Source organism: Rhinolophus sinicus, chromosome 4, assembly GCF_057876585.1.
Source record: "Rhinolophus sinicus isolate RSI-liver-muscle chromosome 4, RSI-T2T, whole genome shotgun sequence".
Classification (NCBI taxonomy): Eukaryota; Metazoa; Chordata; class Mammalia; order Chiroptera; family Rhinolophidae; genus Rhinolophus; species Rhinolophus sinicus.
Genome location: NC_142504.1, coordinates 1,450,041 through 1,468,568, shown reverse-complemented (window position 1 = coordinate 1,468,568; position 18,528 = coordinate 1,450,041). Strand labels below are relative to the sequence as shown.

The following is an 18,528-nucleotide window of genomic DNA, read 5'->3' as shown; positions in this document are numbered from 1 at the left end:
TTTCTATGTCATTAAGCCGTTCATTAGTTTCATCCCGAATTTGGAAGAGCGAGGAAATGTGGGAATGCAAAGATGGTGGTGTTGGAGGAAAAGGGGTCCTTTATCAGGAGTACAAGCACCTAATGTCTCAGAAAATATGAAAGAAATGAACAAAATATGTTTTTCTCTGGGCCAATTTCCTTTATAATATTTATGTATTGGTTTGGGGAATTCTGTGTTCTTTAAGACAGAAAGGGTTAACTTGGGACTAATCCACACCCGACACAGATGTGTCAGTGGGGTTTGAGTGAACTGGGTTTAGGAAGAGCTCTGTGTGGCTGGGGCGTCTGTACCCTGTGACGTGAGGGACTGACGGGAATCCACTGTCACCTTCCCATGCTCCGCGGGCTCCGTATCACTGCACAGTGCTCACTTGTTGACGTGTGCCGTCCTCCCTGAGGCTGAGACCCGGGTGCCATGCCCTTGTTGACGGGATGCTGCTATGTCCTAGCGTCCCCGCCCCGCTGGGCCCACTCCGGACGGTCCGCCTGTGGCACAACAACTGTGGGCCTTCTCCCGCCTGGTACGTCAGCCATGTGATGGTGAAAGAGCTGCTCACGGGATGCGGACACAGCTGGTTCTTCCCCGCCGAGTGCTGGCTGGCGGCGGGCAGGTGGGACGGCCGCGTGGAGCGGGAGCTGGCCTGCCTGCGCCAGGGGCCCGGCTTCTGGAAGGTAGGTGGCACCGTGTCTCCATGTGGCACCCCTGGACGACTGGCGGATACAGTGTCTAGCTCTGCTTCTCTGGGCAGTGGCTTCTTTAAACTCTGCCAAGTTAAGCTGTGTGTTCTTTCCTTGGCTAATTGCAGATAACTGGGTCTCCAAAGACATGTCAGTTCAGTGGCTGTCCAAGCATGGACTAATTGCCTTTCCGGTTATTAATCATTATAATAATGTGTTCTTCTTTTAATTGTAACTACAATAACATTGGCAGAATGCATGGTTGCCTGCGGTCGGTGCTGTGCCAGGGGCCGCTAATTACGGTCTTTGAATGCCCTGCAAATATCCTGAGCAACCAGGATGGCCGATAAACAGTGCAGACGTGATCAGGCAGAATGGCAGCAGCCTGAAAAAAGGCAAAATCACCTAGAACCTCATAAACCGAGTCTGAAAGTCGACCTTTGCCTGTTCCAGCCTTTCCTTATATGTGAGTGTGCCTTATACAGTTGTCATAATAGTGCTTGTGAAGTTTTCACTTCCTAATTTCACATTTTAGAGTAAATTTCTTTGTGACTTTTCTTTAAAATTATCATCAAAAGGCCATATAGCAGCACTATTTTTGTTGACGTTTCCACCTTTGGCACACTTAGAATTTTCTTCCATTTATTTCCATAATAGAAAGTGTAGAAAACATTTTCCTGCATGACTGCGTTTCTGGTGAACAGCTTCTTAGGCTGGTCTCAAACGGGCAGGAGCCCAGGGAGTGCTGACATTTCCCGTTTCACAGGTCTTTCCTTCCGCTGTGCTCCCATTGCCACCTGCTGGAGGTGACAAGGCCAGGCTCACCACCTCGGCATTTTCAGGCATGATATTGCTAAGTTAGTCAAAAAAATGATTAATTTGAAAAGAATTTTCAGTCACCCACAGTCAGCACAGGGAAATCCTTAGACAGTTGTTTCCGTGTAAGTATAACTGACTAAACGTAGTCACGACGCTGATTCTCCAGCTGTCTGGCTGGAGAACTTTGGAGAGAAACCTGCATGGCTGACCCAGGCGTGCGGAAGCACAGGGCGATCCCACGAGTGGATGGCAGACCCTCCAGCCAGTCCATTTATACACAGATGTATCTCGTCCTGTTAAGCCTGTCCTGCTGTTGGTTGGGTCTGTTCTCACCAGGACGACATCGAGGGTCCGCTGAGTTGGGCTGGACCTTTTACGCTCGGTGCAATTCCATAAGGGGCGTGTCACCTACCACGTGCTCTGAGGTGGGCAGTCCTGGCTCTCAGGGAGCTCGAAGCCCCCAGAAAATTAGCTGTAGGGGCAAAGGGCTGAGAATGGGGTTTTATAAAAGTCTATTAGGATCACAGAGGAGACACGTGATCGGTTCCACCAGGGTTTGTAGACAGAGGCTCTAGAGGGAATGGTGTGAGGACACTCGAGACAGGCGAGGGGGGGGACAGGTGTCCCCCAGCTCAGGAGCCCCAGCGAAGGTGGGATTGGGCATGTGCAGGGCGCTGAGGGGAGGGCGGGACGAGGGGAGGGGGGCGGCAGCTGTGAGGGCCCCCCCCAGCCTGGCTCCGTGCCCCACTGAGGACCTGGGTCCAAAGGAGCACGTGAGCGGCGTGTCTGCTCAGAAAGCCGCTGAGGTCGGCCCGGCTCCACGCGGTGTGTGCTGGCCCGACGGCAGCCAGGGTCTCACTTTGTCGCAGCTCCTGTACTCCAAGTTCACAGAGTACCTGGAGGACTTCCACGTGTGGGCCTCTGTGCACAGCCGGCCCTCCGGCAGGGGCCCCCTGCACACGCCACGCCTGAGTGTCACCTTCACCCTGCTGTGCGCCCACGCGTGTGTTGCTGCCCTGGTCGTTGCCGCCGGACATGAGCAGGTGGGCCGTTTCCTCACAGTCGCTCTTGTGTCCAGCCCTGCCGTGTGAGCCCTTCCGGATGCAGGGATTGGGAAACTGGTGCTCGGAGGGAGGTTACAGTGGGGAAGGGACCCCGTGTGCTGCAGACCAGTGGGGACATGGGCCATGGGATGGCCTCAGCTCACTGCCACCACCGAGCATGGCTCTCCAGGGGCTCAGCAGCCTGGAGTCTCAAAGGAGAATGTGCCTGACTTTTTAAATGTTGGCAATTAGTTCAACTTTTTAAAATCCTCTGCCCAAAGAAACAGAACAGTTGTGATGGCCACGCTTGGCTGTGGGACGCTAGTTTGCAATCAGCAGCTTTGGTGTAACCACCCCTATGAGACAGAGATTTACCGCAACTCAGCACGCAGTTGGACAGCGACCCTGCTCTGCTGCGGGGTGAGGACAAGCAGCCAGACTTGCGCATATGCCAACCTGCTGGCCATTCCTGGGCCTGCGTCCCAGGCGGGCCCAGCCGTGCGTCCACAGGGAGCAGGAGGGTTCAGAGTTCACACCATCACATGAGGGGTCGGCAGATTCTTTTCTAAAAAGAACAGCAAGTGTGTAGAACCTGTAAGGAGATGACAAGTGTCATCCAGTAGCAGGAAGGGAACAGCTGTATCCACCTGGGACGGCAGCGCCATGGTCAGGACACCTCAGGGTGGCCTGTCCTCTGAAGTTGACCAGTTGTCTCATCTCTTTTCTGCTTCTCTTTGTTGGGGACACTTTGGGGGTGTTGAAAGCTTCTCGTTCGATTATAGCAAGAATTGAATCAGCCGATCACGTGGCCTGATGTAAAGCAGGTGCTCAGCAGACGTGTTTTCAGTCCTGAAGGTTTTGTACAGGATAAAAATAAAAGGGTTCCTTACGGTTTTTCCTTTTTTGCTCCTAAAGTGGGAGGTGAAAGGTTGAGGGGCAGAGAACTCGGGGAAGTAGAATGTGTCACATCAGCTACATGTGTGTTACCAGTGACCGTGCACTTCAAGTCGGACTCATTGCAGGCGTTGCTGTTGTCACTGCAGCTCCCCGTGGGCGTCGGCCCCACTGGCGTCCCTCTTGGGTCCTTGAGGACGGCTTTCCTGTGCACCCTCCTGCTTTCTTCTGGGGCGCAGCTCCTGTCGCTCCTCTTCAGGATCAGCGAGGTACCAGCGGGCGTCCGTGTGGTCCTGTCCTGGGCGGAACACCAGGGACGCCCTGCCTGACCGACCTCCTTACTTTGCAGGAAGCCAGCGGGCCACCCCGAGTGGAGCCCTGCCAGCCCCCGAGAGGAGCGCCGACAGAGGCAGCTGAGAGTGCGTGGGCCTGTGGGAGCCTAAACGGCGCTTTCTGTTTGAAACTCACAGCAAGAGGGAAATGATGGGGCCTGAGCAGGGCGTCCAGGCACACGCCCTCCACCCAGCGCTTCCTGGGCTGCCCACGGGCTAGGCCTTGTATCTCCCCTTCTCCACGTCCACTGAGCTCATTCCGAGGAACACTGAGCTTCATGTCAGACATTTACAGGACGTTTTAAGGGGAGTCTGGCCCCACCAGGATGGCAGTGCCCTCGTTGTAGCCATGTCCTGTGTCACAGGGAGGCCTGTCCCCTGCAGTCAGAGGGTCCTGAAGAGCGCTCCCCCCAGGAGCTCTCATTCCCTGGATTAATGTCATAAACTTGACTTTTTTTTCAATCAGACCCCAATTCCGATAGAAGGATGCCAGAAGCACAGACGACATACAAGGTAAACACAGTAAAACGCCGCAGCTAATTCTAACAGTTAGGTTTCCTGGCGTCCTCTCTTGGCTGTGGTCTGACCCCTGATGGTCAGGCCCAGGGTGGGGTGGATACGAGGAACCCACCTTGCTGGCCGGGCCAGCAAGCAGGGGTGCGTTCTGCAGAGACAGAAGGCCGTCTCCCAGGACGGATGCAGGCCACAGGGGCGGCTGGCCATCCAGGAGTCTCAGCAGAGGCCAGCCGAGAAGGGGTGCAGCTGGCAGAATCTGGAGCCAAAGTGGATGGGCAGTGACGTGCTAGAAGCTGGGCCGAGGGCCAGGATGGGGTCGGCAGGCCCAGTGGGAGAAGCACTGTGCAGCCAGGGCCCGGTGTTTGCTTGGCCCCCTGAGCGGGGGCAGGAGAGGATCCCCATGCTGGTGCCCCCATTCCAGGCCTCAGGCGAGCAGACATGACCTGTGACAGGGGACCAGTCAAAGGGCAGCTTCTCAGTAGATCAAGCACATGTCACTTGGCATTTGTGCCTTGTCTCTGTGATGGTGGCTTTACCTTACATGTGGCTCTTGCCTGTGGAAGCGTGTTGGGCACGCGTGTTCCTGTGCTTTCTGGCCTCTGATTCCCCGTTCCCGAGCATGGTACTCTGCCCCAGGCCTGTCCCCTCCGCTGTCCTGCTGGGACCAGTCCTGACCCCACACCCAGTCTGGCTCCCTATCCGTCTGCCTGAGCCTCACCCAGCTCGCTGCTCCAGCCAGAACCACCTGTTCTGGCAGATTCCGCCAGTCCCCCAGAGGACAGCTGCATGGTCACTCTCGACCGTGAAGGCACGTTAGTAGTTAGCTCTCCGTCATTGACATGGGCACCCTCTGCAGGGAACAGGGGCCTGGCCCAGGCCTGCCCTCCACCTGCCCCAGAGGCCATCCCCAGCCGGAGGCCCAATGCGGGTGGCCGGGCCCTGCCCTGTCCCGAGAGGCTCGCAGACACATCACTACGAAGGGCACATGTCCATAGAAGCATGAACCTCATCCTGATCTTGTCTTTTCTAGCAAAACCCGTCGGCCATCCTCTCTGGGAGTGCCCAGGCCAGCAGCGGTGGTGCAGGCCGTCCGCCCCCTGAGCTGCAGGCCTGCAGGGCTGACCTTGGCCCGCAGGCGCCGAGGGAGGAGAATGACCGCTGTGCTCCCGGTATGCAGGTGACATCAGTGCTGGGCGTACAGCACCCAACCCCTTCCGCCACATCTGGCATCAGCCTGTTGGGAGGGTCAGGGAGCAAAGGGTGGGCGTTGGGCCACCTGTGACTGAAGCTTCTGGTCCCATGGAAGCCAGGCCCTTCTGAGCGGACACCTCAGCTGTCACCACGGCCCAGTGATTTCTGGCATATGCTTATGTGGCTTTGTCACATCTTCTGAAAAGTCAGTGACAGACACTTAACTTTTCCTTAAGAACCCTGAAATGGGGAGCTCCGCATTTGTTGATGCAAATTAGAGTGAATGTTACCCGCAGCTCAGACGGGGCCGGAAGCTCGGGGACGGGCCTGTAGACACGGCCTTGCAGGAACACCAGGGCCTGCGTCCCAGGGCCCGGCTGGTATGTCCGAGGGGTGCATCTCGGGCTTGGCCTGGGGGGACGTGTGGCTGCAGGCCCAGGAGTGCTGTGGACACATGCAGGGTCCTCACAGCGCGAGGTCACCTAGGCCTCGAGCACAGGTTGTAGCACTGGCATGAACATGGCTGGTGGCCCGAGGAGGGGACGCAGGTTCCAGTTCACGTCCCAGCTGGAGGGTCATAGGCAGGAGGCGTTGTTTCTTACTCGGCGAAAGGCGGCCTTTTTGTTCCGGTCAGGCCTTCACCTGATTGGATGAGGCCCACCCACTTTGGGGAGGGCCGTCGGCGTCACTCGGTCCACCGAGTCACATGTTCATGTCATCCAGAAACACACTCACAGACACACCCAGCATCACGTTTGACTAAATGTCCAGGCAGCGGTGACCCAGTCAGGTGACATAGCATTCCTGGTCACACAGGGAATGGATGGAGTGACGAGATCTGTTAACACATGTGCCTCTGCCCGCTTTCCTTAGCCCCCCGTGGAGAGTGTGAAGGACTTGCCACTGCCTGGTGGCCAAGAGCGCCTCTGCCATGGGTGGGCTCTGCAGCCTGGGCCGTTTGCGGGATGGTGTCCGTGGCCTGTGGCTTGGGGACAGCATTTCTAGGATACAGGTGAGCCATAAAAGTGTTCACATGCACTCGGGTCTTGGGATGGCAAGTCTAGCATTTAAGAAAACCCCTGCGTTTCTGGGAACCCAGACGTGGCTCTTGCTGTTTCAGCCTCTCTTCTCCCCCCACCCCAGGGGTGAGCAGTGCTCTGTGCAAACCCCACAGGGTCCCTGGCCCGGCAGCTCTGGGAGGGCAGCCTGGCCATGGAGTCCTGGGTGTTACGAAGCCGCAGGGTTCATCCCCAAAGCAGGAGGGACTAGCTCCTGAACTGACAGGGCACAGAGCATGTCCTTAACTGTCACCTGTCTTCTGAGAATGCACACACCTGCGAGATGGGCGGTGGGCACAGGTCACAGGTCACAGGACCTGATTCTGTCCCACCTCACATGCTGCGCCGTGGGTGACCCCAGCGTCACACAGCATGGCTCGTGGGCTCACGTGGTCCTAAACCGTGATGAGTAGTTCTGGCCGATGGTGCCACATCTGTAGGGTTTTGGGAGCAGGTGTAGTCCCCAGTGCCACCATGCCAGCTCAGGGCTCAGCAGACGCAGAGGTCACTGTTGTCACCACAGACTGTCTTCCTCCCTCCCACCCTGTGCTCTCCCGTCTGTGTGTGGGTGGTCCTTTCTCTTTCCCCTCAGCAGCTCCAGGGTGGCTGATGTCCCCTCTGGACAGGAAGCTGTCCCTGCCATCGGGCAGGACAGCAGGGTGGATGGCAGGGTGCCTTCCCCGCAGCCCCACGGCCTCCCAGGGCCACGCGTCACGAGGGCACGGACGCTGCTGCCCCGTGTCTCTGAGCACAGACAGGCGGGGGCTGACACGCATCTCCCTGGGGCAGGTTCGGCCCGCCGCAGTCTGTGCAGTGGCTGTGTCTGCTGACCCTCTCCGTGGCCTGCTGCGTCTTTGTCACCCAGCCACTTATGGTGAGCAGTGGCCATGTTGGAGTCACTTCCCATCAGCGAGGCCTGGGGAGGGGGTGACGACTCCATTTGGGGATGTATGTAGTTTTTCGCAGCTTGCCCAAGATGTGACGAGAGAAACGGGGAGCCGGGGGGTGGGGCAGGGCCTGCACTGAGCTGTGCATGGGCTCGTCAGTCCTCACGCCGTCCCCCTGCACCCCAAGTTTCCATTAGTGTCCACTGAGCCTTAGAGCGCAGGAGGCACAAGGCCACGCCTGGATGGTGCTGGGCAGGACTGGACCTGGGGGCCTGGTGTGCATCTGAGCGGGGCCTCGGCGTCCGGGCCTCAGCGGGAAGCAGGCCCAGCTCCGTGGGCTCGGACGGGCCGTGGCGATGGCAGTGTTCTGTGACCTGTTCCAGATTGGCCTCGTGGCTCTGGGCTTCGCTTGGAAAAGGCAAGATGACGCGCACTTCTTCACCACATGTTTGTGTGAAGCCACCAAGGACCTGGACGCTGAGCTGGAGGGACGCCGCAGGACCGGCACACCCCTTTCTTCCGGCTGCAGTGTGCCTGGCGGGGCAGGCAGACCTGAGAAAGTGAGGACGCAGCCTGTGGTGGGCACTGGCCTTAGAGAACCGCGGTGTGGCCTCATCCTGTATGTCTGAGCTCACGCTTTGAATCCAAATTTGGCTGCATTTTTGGAGACCCGTGGGTGTGTTTTAATTTCTATATTGCTTTGCACACACACATGATAGATGAAACCTGGGTTCCACTTCCTTACCTTCACCCCAATCTCAAAGAAATCAGAGCACGAAGAAAACGAGTGTATTTTAAATAGTGAAGCAGATGAAAGATAATTCTTGGCCACGGTTTTGGGGTACTTGAGCCATTTGCATTGCAGTGGCCCCACAGAAAGCTTCCCCCTCCCTCATCCCACGTCAGTTCTTCTGTCCTGTGGACAGTGTTCTCCTGGCCGGCGTGGGTGACATGAAGGAGGAGAGAGGTCTGTCGGCCGCCCAGAAGAGCTGCCCCGGCTGCCTCTGAGTTAGTGCACGTGGCCTGCAGTAGGCGTATGCGCTCCTGGGGTGACCAGCAGGCAGCCAGGACCTGGACAGGGCCGGTCAGCTCACTCACAGGCAGGCTTCCTCTCTACCACTCCCACCTTGCTCCCGTCCTCCCTGAGGACGCCCGTGACCTCCTGATGGCTAAATGGCCATTGGGATGGCCTGTCCGAGGCCTTCCTCCCCCGATCTGATGACATGATAAATGCATGGTGAGTGTCCACGCTGCCTGGCTGCTGTCTGGTGTCTTACACCACATTTACACCTGCTGTGCCACCGGGCCTTAGGAGGTGGGAGCATGCAGGCCCATTTTGAAGAGGGGTAAGAGTGACATTTGGAGCGGTGACGTAGTGGGACCCCTCCGTGTGAGGAGCAGCGTCAGGCCTGGGCTCCAACCGCGGGTGGCCGCGTCTCCTGCACCCATCGGCCTGCAGCTGGCAGCTGGGAGAAGCAGTCTTGTCCTGTTTCCTCACCCTCTGGGATCTCGACTCTCCTTTCTCCTCCAAAGCTGTCTGTCCTTCCTGTCCCACGGTCAGCTGCGCTCTGCCATCACCTGCAGCCGGAGACTCACATTCTCGCCCCCACAGGCCCTGGCTGCACGACAGCAAGCTCGCCGCCTACGCCGGGCACGTCCACCGCCCCCTGCCCAACTCAGGGCCACCCGGGAGAGGATGAGAAGAGAGGTGCGCACGCAGGCGGTGCTGAGGTGGGTGCAGGGCTTTCAGGGCGAGCCCACCTGCATCGGGAGTGCGAAATGCACCTGGGAGCCCCAAAGCCAGCACCGTGTGCCCCAGGACATGGGTTGCCTGGAAACTGAACTGGTGTCAGCTGGGTGGGGAGAACCCTGGCCTCGGCGCCCACGCTGGTCAGATTCCGTTCTGATGTCTGCTCTCCACGTGCCTCCCGGTCTCACATGGAGGCGGGAGTTGGGCACCTCGGCCTGGGACATCCATTTAGCCCAATGACAGTATTTAAAAATCTTTCAGTGTTGAAATACCTACAGATGTGTTATGGTGATCAACGCCAAATCAGCGTGGTTCTTTACATAAAACATAAAAGTTAAGAAACGCCGTGCTCATGGCAGCCGTTCCCAGCTCAGCCCTCAGACACCCCTCCTCACCGTGGCCTGTGGGACTACTCGGCTGTGAGGGCCTTGTGCACCAACAGCCGAATCTTCTCTCTAAATCCCAGGCATTGCTGGGTCACTCTCAAATCTTGCTGATGTCATTTGTCAAGGATTTGGGAATTCCCATCTCTTCCCCAGCAAGGAGCTGGGAGGACACAGACGTGTACTGGTCAGGCTGGTAGATGCCGGGGAACGGCTTCTACAAACAGCACCTGTCACATGTTTTCTACACAAACTCCGCCCCTGGAAATGGCGGCAGAGGAGAGCAGACACTTCTCTTCACAGAGGATGTGCAAACGATCCAAGTAGAGCCTGACCACTTAGTACGTGTAAGCATTGGTCATCAACAACGGCCAACACAAACCGAGAGGGAAAAACCAGACACTGCACTGATGGCACGCACATCACCTGGGAGGTAACCTACCCAAATCAGCCCATCTTAACAGGGTCCAGCCTCTGTTCCAACGTGCAGTTCCCAGTGAGTGCGTGGCACGTCCCCATGGGGAGGAGACGGTGAGGACGACAGCACGACAAGCCAGCTTTCTCTACAGCAAGACGGGAGTGCTCCTACGGACACATGAGAAGAGTTATTGTGACTCACTGTATTAACAGACTGGGTAAGAAAAATCGTACAAGTATCTCAAGAGATGTAGAAAACGCATTCAACAAAATTTGACATTTATTCTTGGGAGAAAAAAAAAAAAGTTTCAGCAAACTAGGAGTAGAGGGGACTTCCCCAAACTCCTAAAGGGCATCTGTGACACCTGCACAAACCTCATACTTGGTGGGGAGACACTGCTCGTTCAGGTCAGACATGTGGCCAGGATGTGCTGTCCCAGCTCCCCCTAAACCTCACCCCGGAAGTCCCAGCCAGCGCAGCAGGCAAGAAAAAGAAGTGAAAAGCTTACAGATTTGAAAGGATGGGATGAAACAGCCTGTTGCAGATGGCATGACTTGTTCATGCAGAAAATCATGAATAATCTACAAAGGCTCCCAGAACTAACAGAAGAATTTAGAAGTGTTGCAGGCATGTTCGGTACACGAGAACTGGACAGTTGGAACTGAAAGAGCAAAAAGCAGTGCTATTTACTGCAACATGAAAGAAATGAAGCATGTAGACAGTGTGAGAAAAGCTGCAGGACGTGAGCGCTGAAAACCACAAGACACTAATAAAAGAGCAAAGATCTAAAGAAATGGAGAGCGAGACTGTTCATTGATCAGAATGCTCCGTGTTGCCAGTGTCAACTCTTTCTGATTTCATCTGTAGATTCAGTGCAGTTCCAACCAAGCCCACAAGCTTTTTATGGACACTGACATACGGGTTCTGAAGTTTATAAGGACAGCAAAGCAACTAGACTAGCCAAAGCAGGTCTGAGAACGCAGAACAGAGCCGGAGGACTGGCCCAGGGCCACAGTGCTTACACGTACTAAGTGGTCAGGCTCTACTTGGATCGTTTGCACATGAAGCCACAGGGACCGAGACATCGTGCACACAGTGACAGGTCAGACACGTGGGTCAGGAACAAGACGAAGAGCCCAGAAATAGAGCCGCACAAACATGCCCACCTGCTTCTTCCCAAAAGCATGAAGGCAGTTCATTGGAGGAAGAATAGTCTTTCTCAGAGCTGGTTTTGGAAAAAGTTAGATGTCAGTGTGCAGAACAATAACCTCAACACATACCTCACCCTTTCTATGAAAATTTCCACCCAAGGACTCAAGAGCTGGGAGCCGTTAGGAATGCTTACTGGGTCTGCCACGCGGGGTCTGTGAGGACACTGATTTAAAATGTCCTTTCTTATAGAGACTTCGCCATGTGCACCCTCATGCTGCTCCTACATTTGTTTGTAACGCATGGGAAGTTCTCCCAGCACGAGTGCTCCCTCAACCAAGCCATTCGGGACACGTTTACAAGGTAGGACGTTCTGGGGAACCTCTGTGAGCCTGGGCCACTGCACGGGGAGTGATGTGTTCACACGGGCGGGTGGACGCCGGGAGGGGCCCAGAGCCCAGGGCTCCGGGCCAGGATCACTGCACTCTGTTACCTTGAGCAAATCAAGAGGAGGGGACCCTCCGGGCCATCTAATCCACTTCCTAGAGACATTTTACGCAGACAAGGCTCTTCTCCACCAGCCCAGTAAGAAATCGGGAAGAGGTTGTCACACTGGCCTTGGGACACCCTTCTCCGCACTGTTCCTTGGAGGCCTGTTTGCAGCCGGGGCCTGATTACAGCATTGCATTTGGTAAACAGCGAAATAGTGATATTTCAAGGCACTTTGGGATCCGGAAGCAGAGATGCTTCAATGAAACAGGGCGTCGCAGTTTCCTTTTCGGGAGCACAGCTGAGTTCTTGGATCGCAATTCACAATCACTGCTCCCTCTGGGAGCGGCTGTAACAGCCACCCAGCCCCAGGCGATTCCCAGTGTACCTGGGTTTCCTCTGCTGTGAAAACCAATGCATGTTCGCCATCGGGGAACATGGAAGAACAGAAAAGCAGGAAGCTGGAAGCTTCCTAACGTTGCCACCAGAGAAGGCCTTGGCTGTGTTGTTTCTCCTCCTCGCTGGGGTGCAGGTCGTGGTCGGTGTCTGCAGTTAGTGTCGCCTTCTTTTTTACTGAAAGTTGCTTTTAAATCGATGGTGCGACTTTATTTCCACCCTCCAGAAATACTCAGTCTGATAGTTCTTTCAGAGCAGTTGGGCTTTGAACTCTGAAGTGCATGATATTATTTCATACTGATTCTTATTGCAGTTTCAGTGGCAGGAAATAATGTGCTCTGAGGTTTACTTTCGCTGGAGAACATCTGAAAACACATTCCCATAGTTTTTCTATGAATATGATGCCTTAGACTGATTCAATTTGATGTAAATTCTTTTTGTTGAGTTTGTTTTTGGCACAGGTAGGTGGCTAGCAAGTCTGTTTAACATTATCTGTTGTTTGAGGACACAGTTATGCTCATCTTCTACGAGAGACGGTACTTGACGCCCACCAGGTGATGGCGAGTGAATCTGAGACCCGCTGGTGAAGTGGGACCTGGATGTCCCAGTTCATGAGTCTGGCGTCTCCCTAACTCAGTAACCCAGGTTCTCACTGGTGAACATGCTAGCAGTGAAAGGAAGTAGAATTTTCAGCAGTCACTTCCATCAACGACATCTTGTCAGCCAGCCCCTGCAGGCGCAGCTGGTGCCACCAGGTGGCGCTGTGCGCACAACACACCGACCAGTGGGTGGCGCGCTGGAAAGGAAAGCGAAACCCCAGAAAGTGCTGGCTTTGCTAGCGTGCTTTTCACGTCACATTCCGCAGGTCAGCGGGACCTGACGTTGCGCGTAGGAGTTTGAGTCTTGCTGCACACGTCAGAAATGGGGAGCCCAGGTAGTGCTTGGCTGTGTATTGGGCAGTCAGTGAGCTGGGACAAAGGTCACAGAGGTGGCCCCCCGGTTTGAGCCCTCATGTTTCTCGCAAGGATGCTGAACCTCACTGTCTGCCACACGCTGCCACCACGCAGGAATATCTTGGTGTTCTGGTGTGTCCTGGTGTCCACGGGATGCTAAGTGCCCCCCCCACACACACACACACATACCTAATCCTGAACTGTCAACAGCTCCTTAGGGCACAGCGTTTGCCCCACCCCAGCTGGAATCAGGGGTAGAGTAGGCGTGGGCCCCAGGGACTCAGGCTGGGCCACAGCTCTCAGGCCGTTGCCAAGTGACTTGGGCAAGTCCAGTGACTGTGCCTTAGCACCTCATCTGTCACGTGAGGCCATCAGGCTGGTCGGTTTCTTGTGCCTTCATAAAAATGTGTCACGTTTTGGATTCTCATAGTTAAGTCTTATTTGAAGTCTTTCTGAGCTCAATCAAGTGCTTATGAAATTCCAACTAAAAAATTCAAGCACCAAATAAAGTGCCGGTATATGAAGTGGTCATTGTACCCAAGTGCCACCAGTGGAAAAGGTGGTTTCCCTGCTGCCGGGTGTAGCTGCTCCTGTGAGCCTGTCTTACCTAATTGCTCTGATCAACTGAGATGCTCTCAGGTTGGTTGGTCACTGCTCGCACTCCCGGTGGGCCGTGAAGGAGGTGTGAGCTATAAACAGACCGGACGTGCCGCGTTTGTCTCTGGGTCACACTCAGGTCTTTCCTGACCTCATTTCTTTAACGTCCTCCCAACAGGGAGCAAAGGTCAGGAAGTGACAGTATTTTCCCCACTTTGTGCAGACTCTGTCTCTGTTTTATAAAAATGCAGAATGTGAAGCGTGTCCTTCTAGAAATGGACAGTTTGTCAGGCAGACGATTACGACTGGAAAACTGCCATCGTTTCCGCCTCCATCCTGTCCCCGCACTCCGCTCTCTGCGTCCCGTGCTCTTTACCTCCTGCACCTCTGTGCCCCCCACCCCGTGTCTCCCTGCTGCTTCACCCTCAGCCTACTTGAAATTTATATCAGAGAAAAATAACGTTTAGTTTCTGTCCTTGTGTCAAGAAGTGCCAGGAGCTCCTTCGGTGGCCTGGGTGGCGTGGATGCCTGGTGGGCTTGGAGCCTGACCACGCTGCTGGATGGCCTGTACCAGCACGGCCCCTCCTCCGCCAGCATGCCGGCTGCTCAGGTGGGTTTCCCTCTGCCCTTGACAGTGCTGTCGTCACAGAAGAGCCACGTCGTAGTGGGGTGACATCGTCTGCAGCACTAGTTCTGGGCGTCGCTAGGCTGTGAGACTGGTGGTGTCCACGGCAGGTGCATGTGGCCCCACAGTGTCCTGCCCCTTTCTCTGCCCAGCAAGTCGTTGCCCCAGCCCCGCACCCCGCTGAGCTGCCCGAGCTTCTTCAGGGCCCTGCATGTGCCAGACCAGAGCAGGACCAGGGTGTGGCTGGTCCACAGAGCTCGTGGGCCGATGGGGGTGGAAGGCTGGTTAGCACTGAACATGCTGTGACACGGGGCACAGGGCCACCCCCGGGGCAGAGGAGGAGCAAATAGCTGAGATGGGAGCATCGAGGAAACTTCCAGAAAGAGGCAAGGCTAGTCCCAAGAACTGAAGAAAAGATTACTAGGGACTATGCACTTTGTACAATAACCCCATTCCTTGCTTTTCTTTTATTTTCTACCTTTTTAAAAAAGATAAAATGACTTTGTCTGTGTTCCTCAAACTCTGCATTTCTCATTCTGCTTTTGTGCTACTCTGTGTAGTCGACACTGGGGAAACTTTAGGAAAAGATAAAAAGACATCATTCTGATTTGGTGCAAAGACTGGGGGTAGCTGCCGTTTTTCTTTGAGTGCTGGGTAAACTCTTAAAAGGAAAGTACGGTCTGGCCTGTAACTGGTGTCTGGGGTGGTCCAGCGCACACGCCTGTCGACCTGCAGGCGCTCATGCTCTGGGCTCACAGTGTGTCCGGCGTCCTCTCTTCTTCCTCAGCCTGGAGTCCTTGCAGGGCAGTGTTACCTACTGGGCACTGTGGTCATTAAGCAGCAGAAGGACCCTGCTGGTGGTTCACGTGAGGTAGGATGCTCGCTTCCTGTTTGCTTCTAAACTCGAAGGAGAGAAGTCCAGGGGGCTTCGGCAGCCCATCCTGTCACCTCTGAGCCCGGCCGTGACTCAGTCGTCAGCTGCTGGGTCGGGAGAGCCGTGGGCCTCTGCCTCCCTTTCTCTTCTCCTGCAGACTCTCCCCAGTGTGCCTTCTGACCTGGCATTCTATGCAAAACTGGAGTGTTTCTGTCTTAAATATCGAAAACTAGAACACCCCATATCTTGTCCTATGGGGGGGGTGCGTGAATATGCGAGGCCACCTGATCCTCCCTGCCCGAAACTCGCCTGACGTCCCAGCCCAGCCTGGGACACTGGGTGCCCCTTTCCATGGGGAAGCCTCCTCATTGTAGCTCAGGCTCGAGCCCGGGGACCACACAGGGGTTTGAGGGGCAGGGGGCCATGTTTCAGGACAGTACACATGCCTCATGTGGCCAGACTCAGACACCCCAGGTTGAAGGGCGGACTTTGAAATGTGTATCTGATCTTCTGCAGCTTCCGAGGCCATTTTCAGTGCTTCCTGAAGACCCTCATCCTACGTGTTGCTCCAAAGTCAGAGGCCCTGAAACCTCCTCCGTGACAGACTCAGAGATGCAAAGAGTGGCCCCGAGTAGCCCCGGGGGCTGCAGGGAGGACTGTGAGCTGAGCCTGGGCAGGACACGGTGAGTGTGACTCGGGGATTGGCAGCGCCCAGGCTTGCACAGACGGGCTGGTGGCGAGGGGCCCACCATTCCCCAGGCCAAGAGCAGGGCTCGTGATTCAAATGATGGACCCGCTTGCCGAGCCCCACTGTTAGACTGTGACCTGAGTCAGGCCTCAGACTCTTAAGTGCGTAAGAAGGACAAGGCAAAGTTCCTTCAGAATTTTCTAGAAGGTCTGGAGGCCACGGAACCTAGTGGGCCTTTGTCGTGTGCTGAGCAGGGTGCGCACAGGACCCCACTGAGTCTCACGTGACTGTGCTGCCCGGTGCACACCCACGTCAGGTCGGTGGCACCGTCCGCACGGACCCCCCGGGATTGCACCGCACCGTAACACTGGTTGTCTGAGACCCATCGGGAGCTCGGCGCCTAACAGTGACATGTGCCTTTGTGTAATACTGGGGACAAGCAAGGGAAATCATTCATTGCTATTAGTATGGGTTGGTCACAGGTGGCTTCTCACAGGTGACTCCACAGCAGAGAAAAAAAGTGGATATTCTAGAGTCTTGTGGAGAGAGACGGGTATCTCTCTTCCCTCAGTCTGGGGGTCCCGGGCATGAGAGAGGGACAGTGGACTGTTAGGGGGTCAGAAGGCCACCTGTCCAGGCCTGTGAGCCCAGGGGCCCCATCGGGGGTCAGGTGCGGGGACTGGGATTGGGGCTGCATGCTTCCTGTGCAGCCTCCCGCCCTCTGACCAGCTGCCTTTTGCAGACTCGAAGCCTACGCCGCCCTAACCAGCCTCAGGGCCCGCCGGTGGGTCAACAGCAGCACCAGGGCCGTGTCTGTGCACTTCACCCTCTACAACCCTCCAACCCGCCTCTTCTCCTGCGTGACCCTGAGCGCCGAGTTGCACCCCGCTGGAGGCCTCACCCTCTCCTCCCTGGTGGAGTCGGTCATCGTCTTCCACAGCGACTCAGCCCCGAGGTCCCACTTCATACTCCCCGAGGTGAGCTCACCGGCCGCTCGGCCCACTCACAGAGCACAGGGCCACCGGGCTGGCACCCTCCACCAGACAGGCCTCATGCCGGCCACTCACCCGCCCTCCACCCAGCCCCTGCCATGTCCCCACCACACAGCAGGCATCCCACTAGGTGTGGACACAGGACGGAGGAGACCCCCAGTGGGGAACCAGCACATCTGTGCGGCTGGTGCAAATGCAGAATTCTTGGTGTGTCAAGGTCACCGAAGGTGAATTGGGACCGAGACTCAGATCCTTCCCGGGGGTCTTAGGTCAGGCTGCCCTAACAAGGGGCAGGGGACACGGGTGGGGAGGGAAAACTGCAGACATTGATGTCCCACAGTCTGGAGGCTGGAAGTCCGAGGTCAGTGTGGATAGCGTGGTCAGGTGACGGCTCTCTACCTGCCTGCAGGTGCTGAGGCCTCACATGGGGACAGGTGACTCCCCAGGCTCTTCCTCTGCTTGCGAGGACACTAATCTGTCACCAGGCCCCCATGCTTATAAGCTCATGTGACATTGATGGCTTCCTCAGAGGCCCCATCTGCAGAACAGCCACCTGGGGGTCAGGGCTTCCCCATATGGGTTGGGGGGCGAGGGGGAAACAGACCTTCAGCACCGCAGGTCTGAGCAAGATGGAAGACGTTCATGTGGCTTTTGGGAACGAGGTGGGCACCGGAGCCATGCTGAACTTCCCTTGGGAACTTCCCTGACTTGAACCGGTGCCCACGCCCCTGGCCTGAGAGCTGAGATTGGCTGACGCTCCGGGTAGAGCAGCTTGGGCCTGGCCATGAGGACAGGACGAGGACATGAGGCTTTAGACTCTGGAGATTAATGAGCAGCAGCGTCCCGGGTGGACTTATGGATGGAGCCTCAGAGCTGGTGTGGGGACGGGGAGGGTGGGGAAGGCTGGGGGGAGGGGCAGGTGGGGCAGGCGGGGCAGGTGGGGCCGGTGGGGCACTCACCTCAGTCATCAAGATGAGCAATATTCTCATGCAGCATTTCTGAAAATCAAACCTCCTGCAGAAACGTTTATGATGGACAAAATACCAAAATTTGCAGCACCCACTGGTGGGTCCGTGGGTCACAGTACCCATGAGTCCACGGGAAGGAGGGGGTCCTCCTGAGTCCATGACAGTGTCAGGGTTTGGACAGTGCTCATCCAGGAGCCTCGAGGCTCTGCCGTGGGTGGGTTGTGGGCAGAGGCAGGGAGGTTGGCACACAGGCAGCGCGGGTGGTGCGGTAACCCAAGGTTCATGTTCACAGCGCTGTTTTGGGTCACAAGAAGCCCACACACGTTACCTCATTTCAGTCCGTTTGGGAAATGCCCTCTCCCCCTGTCTTGTCCTAGTCCTGGGGACACAGTGCCTGATGCACAGCGGCCCCCTGCACACCTACTTGCTCCGGGCCAGCACCGCTCCTCGGAGGGAGGGAGGAGCTTCAGAAAGATGCTTCTTTAGCTTAACACTGTTCACTGGAAGGGTCCACAGGGGCGCCGCACGGCTGATTTGTCATACAGGTCAGTCCACTGCTACTGAGTGTCACCTCCCTCCTTGCTCTGAGTGAATGAATGAGTGAATGAATAAATGAATGAACAAATGAACAAGGGACTCATCAGTGGTGAGATAACCATAAACAGAAGTTTAAGAAATCACTTTCAAAGGTTTTGGTTGGCCAAGGGAACTGTATTGTCACACAGCGAGTATTGTCACACAACACATGGAAACTTGTCCTCATGAACCAGTGGGGAAGGGCTGGCAC

General features: G+C 56.1%; 1 protein-coding gene across 5 annotated transcripts in view; it reads left to right on the top strand.

Annotated features, from left to right (window-relative positions):
- The window catches only part of PKD1L1 (polycystin 1 like 1, transient receptor potential channel interacting), a 126,684-nt gene that overhangs the window by 47,386 nt on the left and 60,770 nt on the right, over positions 1 to 18,528 (top strand). For all 5 annotated transcript variants that reach the window (XR_016021008.1, XR_016021007.1, XR_016021006.1 and 2 more), the window contains exons 33-47: positions 491 to 713; positions 2,408 to 2,581; positions 3,625 to 3,744; positions 3,825 to 3,894; positions 4,274 to 4,320; positions 5,354 to 5,492; positions 6,388 to 6,526; positions 7,362 to 7,446; positions 7,843 to 8,019; positions 9,072 to 9,190; positions 11,412 to 11,522; positions 14,081 to 14,204; positions 15,007 to 15,090; positions 15,610 to 15,776; positions 16,524 to 16,758. Coding sequence is in view for 2 of the 5 variants with exons in the window: in XM_074341073.2 (XP_074197174.2) it covers positions 491 to 713; positions 2,408 to 2,581; positions 3,625 to 3,744; positions 3,825 to 3,894; positions 4,274 to 4,320; positions 5,354 to 5,492; positions 6,388 to 6,526; positions 7,362 to 7,446; positions 7,843 to 8,019; positions 9,072 to 9,190; positions 11,412 to 11,522; positions 14,081 to 14,204; positions 15,007 to 15,090; positions 15,610 to 15,776; positions 16,524 to 16,758 (2,014 nt within the window). In the remaining 3 variants the exon portion in view is untranslated. The remainder of the gene's footprint in view (positions 1 to 490; positions 714 to 2,407; positions 2,582 to 3,624; positions 3,745 to 3,824; positions 3,895 to 4,273; positions 4,321 to 5,353; positions 5,493 to 6,387; positions 6,527 to 7,361; positions 7,447 to 7,842; positions 8,020 to 9,071; positions 9,191 to 11,411; positions 11,523 to 14,080; positions 14,205 to 15,006; positions 15,091 to 15,609; positions 15,777 to 16,523; positions 16,759 to 18,528) is intronic.